We start from the raw sequence: 14,778 nt of genomic DNA, 5'->3' as shown, positions 1-14,778 counted from the left end.
TATTTTATGAAGAATCACTCACATATTTTTATGAGTTCATTTTAGCTATATATACTATTAGGGTTCATTTTGACATGATTTTAAAACCAAGGAATATAATTTGCTCTAATTAAGTTTCTTGTACTCAATACATTGTAATGGTTCCAATTTTCACTCTTCCAATGATGTAAACCCAACTCCAATTTCCAATCATGCAAAAGATGCTGTGACATATTAATAAAAAATATATAACAGTTTTTCTTAGTATGTATGTACATGTCAGTAAGTTCTCTGGGAGGCATACTGTGGAACAAATATTCAGAATTATAGGACATTTATCTTTATTTAACTAAATTATTAATTATTAATCTTTATTTTAACTAAAATATATCAGCAGTCTCTACATGAGTCTAGAGACTCACCCAGGTTCATAAACAGTGGTGTCATCTAGCCTTCTAGTTTTGTTAGTCTTTTGGCTATGAGAAGCAAATATATTGTAATTTAAATTTGCATTTATTTGATTATTTATGGTTATGAATATTTCTTTTTTATTTTGTTGGTTCTTTTTAGTGTACTCACTGTTAAGTCTAGATGGCTAGCAAAAGTTTCTTGAGGAATATTGTCATTAGAAAGTATTCTACCTTCAATAAATTTTGTTGTGAAAAATTTTATGTCTGGGAGCTGCGGCTGTAGCTCAGTGGTAGAGCATTTGTTTAGCATATGTGAGGCACTGGGTTTGATCCTTAGCACCACATAAAAATAAATAAATAAAATAAAAGATCCATCTACAACTACAAAATATTTTTAAAAATTATATGTCTGATGAAAACTAATCCTGATTCCTTGATGATAAGTATATAAAATGCATTAATAATAGGCTTAGAGAACAGTTCCTTCCATTCTTAATACAGGATGAATTTTCTCATGATATGTCATCCTTTCTAGGCAACCCTCAAGTATAATGTGCCACTCCCTAAGGAAGCTTCTGGATTTTCCCTTTCCTTGGACATAGTAAAGAATAACTCCTCAGATACATTCCAGGCTAATTTTGATCTTACAGTGACTTTCAAGTAAGTGTTGCATTTTGATGTCAGCTCCCAGGTTGGAGAATAGTAATATATAAAAAATAATTAAATAGAAGAGAAATAACAAAATATAAATGATGCTACCTGAGATAAGTTCACATGGTAGTGGTGGTGATAGTTCTGCAGAACAGTCACTTGCCAGCTTTGTGTACAGACACCACCATTTAGTACATCTTTAGCTAAATCAGAGCTAAGATTACGCAAGTACAGTTTGTACTCTGTGCAAATATAAATGGAATATTTCACCATGCTGATATTAACAGCAATGCTTTTATTTATTTATTTATTTATTTTGTGTATAATTATTTCTAATTTGGTACAATGGAGACAGTGTATTTTCTTCTCAAGACAGGTATAGGTGGCCCTACAGTGGAAATTCCACAAATTTTATTTTATATCTAGAAGAGCCAAATATTAGATTTCTACTTTTTAGAATGGAAAAAAAATCATCTTGAATTCAAATATGATTTATAGGCACTAGAGAGTTTTATCATAAGTTAATGTCGAAAAAAATTATTTGGGGAGAGTGTACCTAGGATTTCTAAATGAAAAATCTATTGAATACCACAGCCATGGAGTAAGTACATTGTGGAACTCTTAACTTTATGTCCCATTAATGCTTTCCAGAGGCAGAAACAGGTCTAGAATATGTGAGGGCATATGTGTACCAGAATACTGTCCTTCAAACTAAGATCTCTTCTACATGTTGTGCCGATCTAAGGTTAGCATGAGTATAAGTAATATAAGAGTATAAGCTTTACTTATAAGTTTTGACATTGAGATCTCAGGTGAACTTAAGAGCAGTGTTTAGGGAGAGTTTAGATCTAGATACTTTCTTATAGCTCTGTTGTTTTGTATCATCTCATCTATTATCACTCTGGTTGTACCAATTTTCAGATGTTTGAAGATAAATTTTCTAAGGTCTTTCTTCTTTAGCTTTTGCCTTTCCTCCAGACTTTTAGCCTATCAGTATTTATCCATCTTCCCCCTTTACTATGAATTAAGTCACATTTCTAAACTGATGTCTAAACTAATGTTGTCATTGTTTTAAAATTTAAGATATACTGGAATTCACAATAACTCCATTATGGTCCTTGTGGATGTAAAGATGCTATCAGGATTTACTCCCATCCTGATATCCATTCAAGAGGTAAACAGTTGAAATACAATCTTTTGGTACAGAGAAAATTACCCTTGTAAATAGATGAAATAAACCATTGGTTAGCAAACAAATCCATGTAATTTTTAACTTAAACATCCTCTTTAGAGTCCACATTTGTATTTTTGCTGTAACATAACTAGAGGGATGATGTTTTCAATTTGGAGCAATTCACAGTCATTTTCCCCCCATGGCTCATAGTATATTTGTTTGGTTCCTATGTGTGCTTATATAAACACCTCATAAATAATAACCTGACAAAATAACAACATGAACATACAATTTGGGAATGCTTCCCTCTGTGTTCTAATGTCTAACTCATCTTCCCTGCCACTTTCTTCTAAGCTTGAGAACAATGTCCAAGTAATGAAGACTGAAGTAAAAAATGACCATGTTCTTTTCTACATGGAAAATGTAAGTTCACAATAATTTTTTTTTGTTTCATGCCTTTTTTTGTTGTGTCTTCTGAAAGATTGTTGGGTGTTTCTTTTTCATATAGACATAAATTAGAGAGTTTACAAAAAATATGAGATATTAAATATCCTGTCCTACTGATCCTCTTCTCCCTGTTAACTGTAAAGTTGTTTAATTCAAGCTTTGGTTACCTGAATAGATAGTTCTCAAGTTTAGAATCTTCACCTCCCCATTTTTCATTCCTAACAACATTTGACATAGTCTGGTTACTGAGTAGAGATATATTTTACTCAGATTTTTCACCACGGTAACTAAAAGATCTGACTAGAACAATTTTAAAGGAGGAAAGTTTATTTGGAGGTTCACGGTTTCAGAGGTCTAAGTCCATGGAGAGCTGACTCCATCCCTCAGGGCTCAAGGTGAGGCAGAACATCACGGTGGAAAAATGTGACAGGTGGAAGCAGCTTACATGGTGATCAGGAGGTAGAGAGATAGTCCATTCACCAGATACAAATATATATACCCAAAGCCATGTCACAATTCCCACTTCCCCCACCCACACCCTACCATGTCAGTTACCAATCAGTTAATCTCTATTGGGGGATTAATTCAATGATTGGGTTAAGACTCTTATAACCCAATCATTTCTCCTCTGAACCTTCCTGCATTGTCTCACACCTGAGCTTTTGTGAGATACTCCACATCCAAACCATAACAAGATATAATTATTTCATCATTTGACTTCAATTCCAATGAAGGTGGAGATAATTTTTAAAATTCATTGAAATTGTATATATTTAAGGTGTACAGTGTGATGTTTCATATGTATTTGCTTAGTGAACTGAATGTTATGATCAAATTAATTAACACAATATCTCTTTATATAATTACCTTTTTGTGAAGATAACACTTAAGATCTATTAGCAAATTTTGAGTATACAGCAGAGTATTATTGACTATTGATCTCATACTTTAGATCTTTATAACTTATTCATTCTATATAACTGAAACTTAGTACACTTTGATTCCCTGACAACTACCATTCTGCTTTCTGCATCTGGGAATTTAACTTTTTATATTTTACTTCTAAGTATGATCATGCAGTATTATTTTCTTTGTATGATTTATTTCACTTAGCATAATTTCCTTCATGTTCATCCGTGTTGTCAAGTTGAAGATTTCCTTCCTTTCTAAGGCTAAATAATTTTCAGTTTTGCATATGTACCATGGTTTCTTCATCCCTATCTGTTCACAAACACTTAGGTTATTTTCATATCTTGGTAATTGTGAACAATGCTGCATTGAACATGGGAGTGCAAATCTCTCTTCAATATAATAATCCAATTTCTTTTGAATGCATACTCAGAAGTGGGATTGCTGAATCATAGAGTAGTTCTACTTTAACTTATTTAAAGAAACTTCAAATTGCTTTTTGGAGGCGGAAGATGGCCGCTGCGTACGGGGGTTGCTGAAGTGCTGAGCGTGGTGCTCAAAGCAGCGGCTTTAATAGAGATTTCGCACAGTCTGTTAGAGCTCCTTTCACCGTTAATCTGTAGCGGACCACTTTGCCAAGGAGCAGGAAGAACAAAGAAATCGAAAAAGAGACGCTTGGCTGCTCAGAGCCGCGGGCACTTTGCTCCCATCTGCTTCCTCTTTCGCTTTGCTCCGGGCGGAGAAGCTGAATGTGTAATCAGCAGTGGATTGTAAGTACCCGAGGCAAAGAAAGCTCAGTGTGCCCCGCCTTTTTTTTCTTTTTTTTTTGAATATTTTTTATACAGGGAGAGTTTGTGGATTGGGATTGTTGGCGGGGCTGTGGTTTCTGTGCCGAAAATCCACTCCGCGGGAGCCGCCATTTGCTTTCTGCTTGCTGTCTTGATGGCTCTGTATACACTGTCCGGCAGCTGCACCTAGAGGTTGGAGCTGGGCTGCGTGCCGAGCCCTGTCCTCCTAAGGCTGGACTGCAGCCTCGAGCATCTCGGTGGCCTGTTCGCCGCTGCATCTTCGGGCAGAGCCTGCTCTGGGGTCGTTCTGCACCCCCCTGCCAGGGGACCCGTGCTCCGGAGGAGGGGGACGGAGAGCCGCGGCGGCAGCCGCTTGGGCCCCAGGGGCCGAGCACCGGGCTGAAGAGCTGCGGAGGCCAGGGCGGCTCTGCTACGGTCGCAGACAAGCGCGGCGCTCGTGAGCGTGGGAGGCGACGGCGGCAGGGTTTCATTTCTAGAAATCTGGACTGGAAACAGAAGCAGCAGTTTGTATAATCCCAAGAACTTGCTTATACCAGGAAGCTGTAAGGGCAACATGAATATCATTGATGAGATGTAACATGGTGGCAGGCGCAGAGAGATCAAGTCTCTGACATCTTCAACTGCGCGGGCATAGGGAGCCGTAAACTGTCTAAATGCTGTTTGCTCAGGATCACTAGGCAATGCTGAGCTGACGTGGATCTGGGGTGTACAGGCTGGGCCCCTCAGAACACACACACAGAGCCCGAATCGGAGGCAATTAAGCTCCGGTTCGCCTGCTTCGTGTGACTCAGCACTAAGGATCCCACTGAAATAATTGGCCGGCCCTTAGGAACTTACAGAGGTAAAAGCCAACCGAGCCTTCATAGGCAGTGGCCACAGGACTGAAACGGGGATTGGGAGAGACAGTCAGGACCCACCCGTTGCATTGGTCACCCGGCAAAGGGAACAAACGGTCACCATTTGCATGGGATATAACCATGGCAGAGAAATGGCGTCACGGGCGGAGGAGATAACTGCATTGAAACCAGCGCGACAGGTGTGTAATCCCCTAGTCATCTCTCTCCACACAGCAGGGAAAACTTAAGGGCCACTCCCAGCTCTCCTGTGAACGCAATAACCAGACCGAGGGAATCAGGAGTGGCGCGGGACTCGCGGCGCGGAACTCCCGGCTACCGCTCCCACCAGTGCTGACAACTGAGGTCTCTTGCACCAGCTACCGGGGGCGTGGCTACAGGAGGGCAAGCAAATTCGCTGGGGGATCTCAGCCCCAAGCTCTACAAACTTAGGGTCTGAGGGAGGCAAACAGGGAGAGTGAGCCCAGGTGTTCATGAAAACAGGGCTCCCAGGAGCAGCAGACCTGGCGTGTAGCCAGTATTGTGGTGAGCGCCACAGGTGAGCACGGCCTGGCTTGAGGAAACACAAGACAAGGCCCTAGACACTCAGGATTGGAGACCCGCCCAGTCTAGGAGAAAGAGCTGCTGCACAGTGAATGGTTCCCACCTATTGAGAGGAGAAGCTTGGCCCAGTGGGCACAGCTCCACCTACTGGAAGAGAAGTTAATAGAACTCTAGGACTGCATTTATTATTATTATTATTATCATTTTTTTTTTTTTTTTTTTTCTTTTTTTTTTTTCTTCTTTTTCTTTCATTTTCAATTTTTATTTGTTGTTGTTCTTTAACTTTTTTTCAATGTTTCTATTTTTTTTTAATTTTTTTATTTTATTATTATTATTATTTTTTTTAATTTTTAATTTTCATTTTTTATTATCACTATTATTTTTGTTAAAAATTTTTTTTTCTCTTTTCTTTCTTTCTTTATTATCTAATCTTTGTTATTCTTGTTTCTTTTGTCTTTTCATTTCTTTTCAATTTTCTTATTCCCCCTTCCTTGAATTCTACCTGCCTACTCTCATTCTCTTTAGTGACTTCTTCCCTTCCCTTCTAATATCTTTCCTCTCAAGCATCAAATAAATCTATAAGAGTAAACAGTAACTCAGCAGTCAAACACAACAAGAAGTAACATGAGCAGCATAAAAAAGCAAGGAAGAAAAGGAGTACAAACAATGAAGGACAGCCTAAATATTCAGGAGGACCTAGAGTCAGCAGAAAAATGGTCATATAAAGAACTCAAGGAATACCTTAGACAGATGGAATGGAACCTTAAAGAAGATACGAGACAGCAAATCCAAACAGTGAAAGAACACTTTGAAAATGAATTACATAGACAGATAAAAGAAGAAGTTAAGCATCTTTATCAGGAGATTGAGATTATAAAAAAAAACCAAACAATAATTCTAGAAATGAAGGAAACGATAAACCAAATTAAAAACTCAATTGAGAGTATCACTAACAGAGTGGAGCAAGTAGAAGCCAGAACATCAGATAATGAAGACAAAATATATCATCTTGAAAAGAGCCTAGCCAACTCAGAAAGGCTGGTTAAAAACCACGAGAAAAACATCCAAGAGATATGGGATAACATAAAGAAACCAAACCTACGAGTCATCGGGATAGAAGAAGGTACAGAGATTCAAACCAAGGGAATGAGTAACCTGCTGAAAGAAATAATTACAGAAAACTTTCCAGAAATAAAAAAGGAAACGGATATACAAATTGTAGATGCATACAGGACACCGAGCACACAAAATCACAGTAGACCAACGCCAAGACACATTGTTATGAAGATATCCAATATACAGAACAAAGAGAAAATACTAAAAGCTACAAGAGAAAGGAGGCAGATTACATTCAGGGGTAAACCAATAAGGTTAACAACGGATTTTTCATCACAGACGCTGAAAGCGAGAAGATCCTGGAACAACGTATTTCAAACACTGAAAGACAATGGATGCCAACCAAGAATTCTGTATCCAGCAAAATTAAGCTTCAGGTACGATAACGAAATAAAAATCTTTCATGATAAACAAAAGCTAAAAGAATTTGCAGCCAGAAAACCAGCATTGCAAAGCATCTTGAGCAAAACACTACACGAGGAAGAAATGAAAAACAATAACCAAAACCATCAGTGGGAAGTGCCTCTATAAAGACAGAGGGCGGGGGGAAAGCTAACCATGGAGAAACAAACTAAATTAAAAAAAAAAAAAAAAAAAGAAGATAAATAATCAAACATGGCTGGAAGTACAAACCATATATCAATAGTAACTCTAAACGTTAATGGCTTAAACTCTCCAATAAAGCGACATAGGCTGGTAACATGGATTAAAAAAACAAATCCAACAATATGCTGCCTCCAGGAGACACATCTGATTGGAAAAGACATACACAGGCTGAAGGTGAAAGGTTGGGAAAAAATATACCATGCACACGGTCCTCGTAAGCAAGCAGGGGTGGCCATCCTCATATCGAATAAAATTGACTTCAAGACTAAATTAATCAAAAGGGATAAGGAAGGACATTATATACTGTTAAAAGGAACCATTCACCAACAAGACATAACAATTATCAATATTTATGCACCAAATAATGGTGCTGCGACGTTCATAAAACAAATTCTCCTCAAGTTCAAGAATCAAATAGACCACAACACAATAATTATGGGTGACTTCAACACACCTCTCTCACAATTGGACAGATCCTCCAAACAAAAGCTGAATAAAGAAACTATAGAACTCAATATCACAATCAACAACCTAGACTTAACTGACATATATAGAATATATCAACCATCATCAAGTGGATATACTTTTTTCTCAGCAGCACATGGATCCTCCTCAAAAATAGACCATATATTATGCCATAGGGCAACCCTCAGTAAATATACAGGGGTGGAGATAATACCATGCATTTTATCTGATCATAATGGAATGAAACTGGAAATCAATGATAAAAGAAGGAAGGAAAAATCCTACATCACATGGAAAATGAACAATATGTTACTGAATGATCAATGGGTTACAGAAGACATAAAGGAGGAAATCAAAAAATTCTTAGAGATAAATGAAAATACAGACACAACATATCGGAATCTATGGGACACAATGAAAGCAGTTTTAAGAGGGAAATTCATCGCTTGGAGGTCATTCCTCAAAAAAAGGAAAAACCAACAAATAAATGAGCTCACACTTCATCTCAAAGCCCTAGAAAAGGAAGAGCAAAACAACAGCAAATGTAGCAGAAGGCAAGAAATAATTAAAATCAGAGCGGAAATCAACGAAATTGAAACAAAAGAAACTATTGAAAAAATTAACAAAACTAAAAGTTGGTTCTTTGAAAAAATAAATAAGATCGACAGACCCTTAGCCATGCTAACGAAGAGAAGAAGAGAGAGAACTCAAATCACTAACATACGGGATGAAAAAGGCAATATCACAACAGACACTACAGAAATACAGAAGACAATTAGAAATTATTTTGAAAACCTATATTCCAATAAAATAGAAGATAGTGAAGACATCGATAAATTCCTTAAGTCATATGATTTGCCCAGACTGAGTCAGGAGGATACTCACAACTTAAACAGACCAATAACAATAGATGAAATAGAAGAAGCAATCAAAAGACTTCCAACCAAGAAAAGCCCAGGACCGGATGGGTATACAGCGGAGTTTTACAAAACCTTTAAGGAAGAATTAATACCAATACTTTTCAAGTTATTTCAGGAAATAGAAAAAGAAGGAGCTCTGCCAAATTCATTCTATGAGGCCAACATCACCCTGATTCCGAAACCAGACAAAGACACCTCAAAGAAAGAAAACTACAGACCAATATCTCTGATGAACCTAGATGCAAAAATCCTCAATAAAATTCTGGCGAATCGGATACAAAGGCACATCAAAAAAATTGTGCACCATGATCAAGTAGGATTCATCCCTGGGATGCAAGGATGGTTCAATATACGGAAATCAATAAATGTTATTCACCACATCAATAGACTTAAAAATAAGAACCATATGATCATCTCAATAGACGCAGAAAAAGCATTCGACAAAGTACAGCATCCCTTTATGTTCAAAACATTAGAAAAACTAGGGATAACAGGAACTTACCTCGACATTGTAAAAGCTATCTATGCTAAGCCTCAGGCTAGCATCATTCTCAATGGAGAAAAATTGAAGGCATTCCCCCTAAAATCTGGAACAAGACAGGGATGCCCTCTATCACCACTTCTATTCAATATAGTTCTCGAAACACTGGCCAGAGCAATTAGACAGACGAAAGAAATTAAAGGCATAAAAATAGGAAAGGAAGAACTTAAATTATCACTATTTGCAGATGACATGATTCTATACCTAGAAGACCCAAAAGGGTCTACAAAAAAACTACTAGAACTAATAAATGAATTCAGCAAAGTGGCAGGATATAAAATCAACACGCATAAATCAAAGGCATTTCTGTATATCAGCGACAAAACTTCTGAAACGGAAATGAGGAAAAACACTCCATTCACAATATCCTCAAAAAAAATAAAATACTTGGGAATCAACCTAACAAAAGAGGTGAAAGATTTATATAATGAAAACTACAAAACCCTAAAAAGAGAAGTAGAAGAAGATCTTAGAAGATGGAAAAATATACCCTGTTCATGGATAGGCAGAACTAACATCATCAAAATGGCGATATTACCAAAAGTTCTCTATAGGTTTAATGCAATGCCAATCAAAATCCCAACGGCATTTCTTGTAGAAATGGATAAAGCAATCATGAAATTCATATGGAAAAATAAAAGACCCAGAATAGCAAAAGCAATTCTAAGCAGGAAGTGCGAATCAGGCGGTATAGCGATACCAGACTTAAAACTATATTACAGAGCAATAGTAACAAAAACAGCATGGTACTGGTACCAAAACAGGAGGGTGGACCAATGGTACAGAATAGAGGACACAGAGACTAATCCACAAAGCTACAACTATCTTATATTTGATAAAGGAGCTAAAAGCATGCAATGGAGGGAGGATAGCATCTTCAACAAATGGTGCTGGGAAAACTGGAAATCCATATGCAACAAAATGAAACTGAATCCCCTCCTCTCGCCATGCACAAAAGTTAACTCAAAGTGGATCAAGGAGCTAGATATCAAATCAGAGACTCTGCGTCTGATAGAAGAAAAAGTTGGCTCCGATCTACATATTGTAGGGTCGGGCTCCAAATTCCTTAATAGGACACCCATAGCACAAAAGTTGATAACAAAAATCAACAAATGGGACTTACTTAAACTGAAAAGTTTTCTCTCAGCAAGAGAAACAATAAAAGAGGTAAATAGGGAGCCTACATCATGGGAACAAATTTTTACTCCTCACACTTCAGATAGAGCCCTAATATCCAGAGTATACAAAGAACTCAAAAAATTAAACAATAAGAAAACAAATAACCCAATCAACAAATGGGCCAAAGACCTGAACAGACACTTCTCAGAGGAGGACATACAATCAATCAACAAGTACATGAAAAAATGCTCACCATCTCTAGCAGTCAGAGAAATGCAAATCAAAACCACCCTAAGATACCATCTCACTCCAGTAAGATTGGCAGCCATTATGAAGTCAAACAACAACAAGTGCTGGAGAGGATGTGGGGAAAAGGGTACTCTTGTACATTGCTGGTGGGACTGCAAACTGGTGCGGCCAATCTGGAAAGCAGTATGGAGATTCCTGGGAAAGCTGGGAATGGAACCACCATTTGACCCAGCTATTGCCCTTCTTGGACTTTTCCCTGAAGACCTTAAAAGAGCGTACTACAGGGATACTGCTACATCGATGTTCATAGCAGCACAATTCACAATTGCTAGACTGTGGAACCAACCCAGATGCCCTTCAATAGATGAATGGATAAAAAAAATGTGGCATTTATACACCATGGAGTATTACGCAGCACTAAAAAATGACAAAATCATAGAATTTGCAGGGAAATGGATGGCACTAGAGCAGATTATGCTTAGTGAAGCTAGCCAATCCCTAAAAAACAAATACCAAATGTCTTCTTTGATATAATGAGAGCAACTAAGAACAGAGCAGGGAGGAAGAGCAGGAAGAAAAGATTAACATTAAACAGATACATGAGGTGGGATGGAAAGGGAGAGAAAAGGGAAATTGCATGGTAATGGAGGGAGACCCTCATTGTTATACAAAATTACATATAAGAGGTTGTGAGGGGAATGGGAAAATAAACAAGGAGAGATATGAATTACAGTGGATGGGGTAGAGAGAGAAGATGGGAGGGGAGGGAGGGGGGATGGTAGAGGATAGGAAAGGTAGCAGAATACAACAATTACTAATAGGGCATTATGTAAAAATGTGGATGTGTAACCGATGTGATTCTGCAATCTGTATTTGGGGTAAAATTGGGAGTTCATAACCAACTTGAATCTAATGTATGAAATATGATATGTCAAGAGCTTTATAATGTTTTGAACAACCAATAAAAAAAATTAAAAAAAAAAAACTTCAAATTATGTCATGAATTTTAGAGCCAACCTTTCTATGTACACATCACTGCCACTCACATGAATATTCCTCTAACATTTTCAATTAAATTGCTTGCACCTCAATATAAACAATGGAACTGAAGGTGGTATACACTTTAACAATGGCTAGCTCATTGTTTTTGCTATTATGCAAGATAATGATCACACTAGATGTCTTTAATTGAGTAAATCATGAACATCCTAGTGTTAAATTTCTCAGTAGTTTCTTTTTCAGACATGTTAAGATGTATTTATCATTGTTTCTTTCTAGGTTCCTGGTATAGTAAAAAGTTTCACTTTTTCTGTTGAGCAAAGCAACCTCGTATATAACATTCAACCTGCACCTGTCATGGTCTATAATTATTATGAAAAAGGTAGGAAATCTAACATTCTATGAGCAATGGGAGCTTTCCAAAGTCATCCTCTGTCTTGAAAAACTAAACAATGGATGGTTTTACATTGTATGATGATTATTATTACTCTGTGATATATTCCTGATTAGCCTATTTTCCAGTTACTGGAGTTTTTCAACACTTTATTTGTGATATAATGTGAAAAGACTCCCCTTTAACTTGAAATACAAACCATGCTAAGATTCTAAGTCTTTTTTGTTTTTGTCATTGTTGTTGATTCCAAGACTTACCCTTTCTTGCTACCTCAATAGACTCACTTATGGGGGGGCGGGGTGAACAATATTCTCAAGTGTTATAGGAGAATTTCAGTAGCTTATGTGCCAGAACGGTTCCTAATATGTTGTAGAAACCATAAAACTCTTCTCTGAAAGGTTGATACTATTAGTTTCTTGTTAAATGGCATATGAAGTTTGTCAAAAAGTATTTTAACTCTGTCTCTGTCATTTGCAAATTGAATACATTCTATCAAGTAACTTAAATTTTAGCAGAGTATTTATGGATTTCTAAAATGGAGAAGTGACTGCTTCCCTTGAAAATTTATTGAAAGATTAAATATAACATGTTTATATTGTCTGACATAGTCTGATTATGGACAGTTGGAGAGTCAATACGGATGGATATTCCCTTTATTTTTCAGATGAATATGCCTTTAATTCTTACAACATCAATAACATTCCAGTTTCCCAATGAATCAAAGGTAAAGAAATTGCCAGTATTATAGACTTGAAAGCATTCCTGGTAGAAAAGTGAAAATATAAAAATTGAACAATGGATCAAGCCAAGAGAAGTCTGTAGTACCTCATAAGAATATGTACCTATGTGTGCTACATCACTATTCTGATGTTCATTAAAACTTTCTCATATTGTCTAAAATAGCTTTAAGAAGTGTATAGCTATTTAAGTATTTTTTTTATCAACCTATCATTTTTGTTTATAAGTTTGCAGGTCTATGTGCAAATATATTTATATAATTCATGTATACATTCTATGTATATATGTATATCTTCTGAACATGTATATATTAGTACATTTTTATGTCTATTTACTAACCCAAAAAAATACACATATATGCATTTATCTATTTCTTAAAATATGTTTTAAATCCCAGGTGGAGAACTACTTCTTTTGACAAATTCCATTTCTGTATCAACCCTGAAGGAACCATGATGACCTCACATCCTGAAAAATTTGAAACTGTTTTGTCTTTTTATCAAATTTTATTTCTTTATTATCCTATTAAATGCTGTCATTTCACATCTGAGTGCCTCATTTTCATTTATTTTAGTACTCATTCATAATTTTTATTCTAGAAAACTTGAGGCTTCATGTGATACCACCTTGTATAATGCACTTTATTGTTTCCAACTCAGAATTCAAGCTTTTAGACATTATGAGATATAGAATTGGAATCTTCCAATATGCAAAAAAGATTGAGAGGTGGAGGAAAGGAGAAAGATTATGTGAAAGTTGAAGAGGACTTTATAAAAGCTCAAGGAAACAAACATAAACAGACAAACACAATAAAACAGACTCTTCTCAGTAAAATGTTATAAAGAGGAAAAAAGTAGAGAAGAGTCACAAATTAAGTGATAATTTTATTCGATTTATATGCAAGATCAAGATGTTAATCTCAGAGCATTTACCTTTTTAATTTTTTTTAATTCTTCTGAGTTTATCATTTATTGCTGAAAAGTCATACTCAATGTTAATCCTTTGCCTTATATAACACCACTACTGTAACGAATAATGAGGTGAGAAGAGCTTTCAGGAAAAGGATTGACGGTCACTATTTGGACTTTGGCTTTCATTGTTCAGAATAAACCTGGCACTCTCTGCAGGATTTGGGTAGAGGACGGACCTGCCCCAGTTGTTTTAAATATATCTCTTGGCTTCTGTGTTGAGAAGAGGTGGTAGGAGTGCAAGAGGAGAAATAAGGAAACTTGGTAGAATCTGCTGCAATGATCTAAGCAAAAAGTGATGGTTACTTGAACCAGTGTTAAAGCTGGGCAGATGGTGAAAAGTGAACAGGTTCCAGGTATGTTTTGATGGTAAATCCAATAGGTTTTATTGATGGGTTAGATATAAGGAATGATAAAAATAGTGAACAAAGATTGTTTTAAATGTGTTTTGCCTGAGCTTTGGAAATATAGAATCATCATCATCTGAGCTGGTCATGGTTGAAATAGGTTTGAGATGGAAGATTAAGAATTCATTGGGGAGGTTTTGATGTTATAAACAGAAGTGGAGATATCAAGTTGGAAGTTGAATAATCAGTATAGGAATTTGAGAAAGCGAACTGTGTATTAAAAATATAAATTTGGGAGTTTTGGGCACATTACTAATAATCTCTTCCCTTTCAGGAAGTGAGTCTGGATAGAGAAAAGAATCAAGAACTTTGCTGTGAGCATTGCAAGGTAGAGAAGGTCAATTAAGAAGGAATCAGCTTGGGAGACCAAAGGAGGGGCGAGTGAGATGGAAAGCCAAGGGAAACTAGAAAGGAAAAAGTGTCAAGTGCTATTACTTAGTCATGTAAAATGACAACTGCAAATTGATCATTTACTTATGT

At 36.6% G+C, this 14,778-nt stretch overlaps 1 protein-coding gene across 1 annotated transcript in view; it reads left to right on the top strand.

Moving 5' to 3' along the window:
* Positions 1-12,902, top strand: part of LOC107160635 (ovostatin homolog 2-like) — a 54,874-nt gene extending 41,972 nt beyond the window's left edge. The window contains exons 32-36 of the mRNA XM_015507295.1: positions 925-1,049; positions 2,124-2,214; positions 2,569-2,637; positions 12,071-12,173; positions 12,850-12,902. Of these exons, the coding sequence (XP_015362781.1) occupies positions 925-1,049; positions 2,124-2,214; positions 2,569-2,637; positions 12,071-12,173; positions 12,850-12,902 (441 nt within the window). The remainder of the gene's footprint in view (positions 1-924; positions 1,050-2,123; positions 2,215-2,568; positions 2,638-12,070; positions 12,174-12,849) is intronic.
* The last annotated feature ends 1,876 nt before the right edge of the window (positions 12,903-14,778 follow it).

The sequence above is a fragment of the Marmota marmota genome, unplaced genomic scaffold (genome assembly GCF_001458135.2).
Source record: "Marmota marmota marmota unplaced genomic scaffold, marMar, whole genome shotgun sequence".
NCBI lineage: Eukaryota > Metazoa > Chordata > Mammalia > Rodentia > Sciuridae > Marmota > Marmota marmota.
This window is presented reverse-complemented; position numbering and strand designations above follow the sequence as displayed.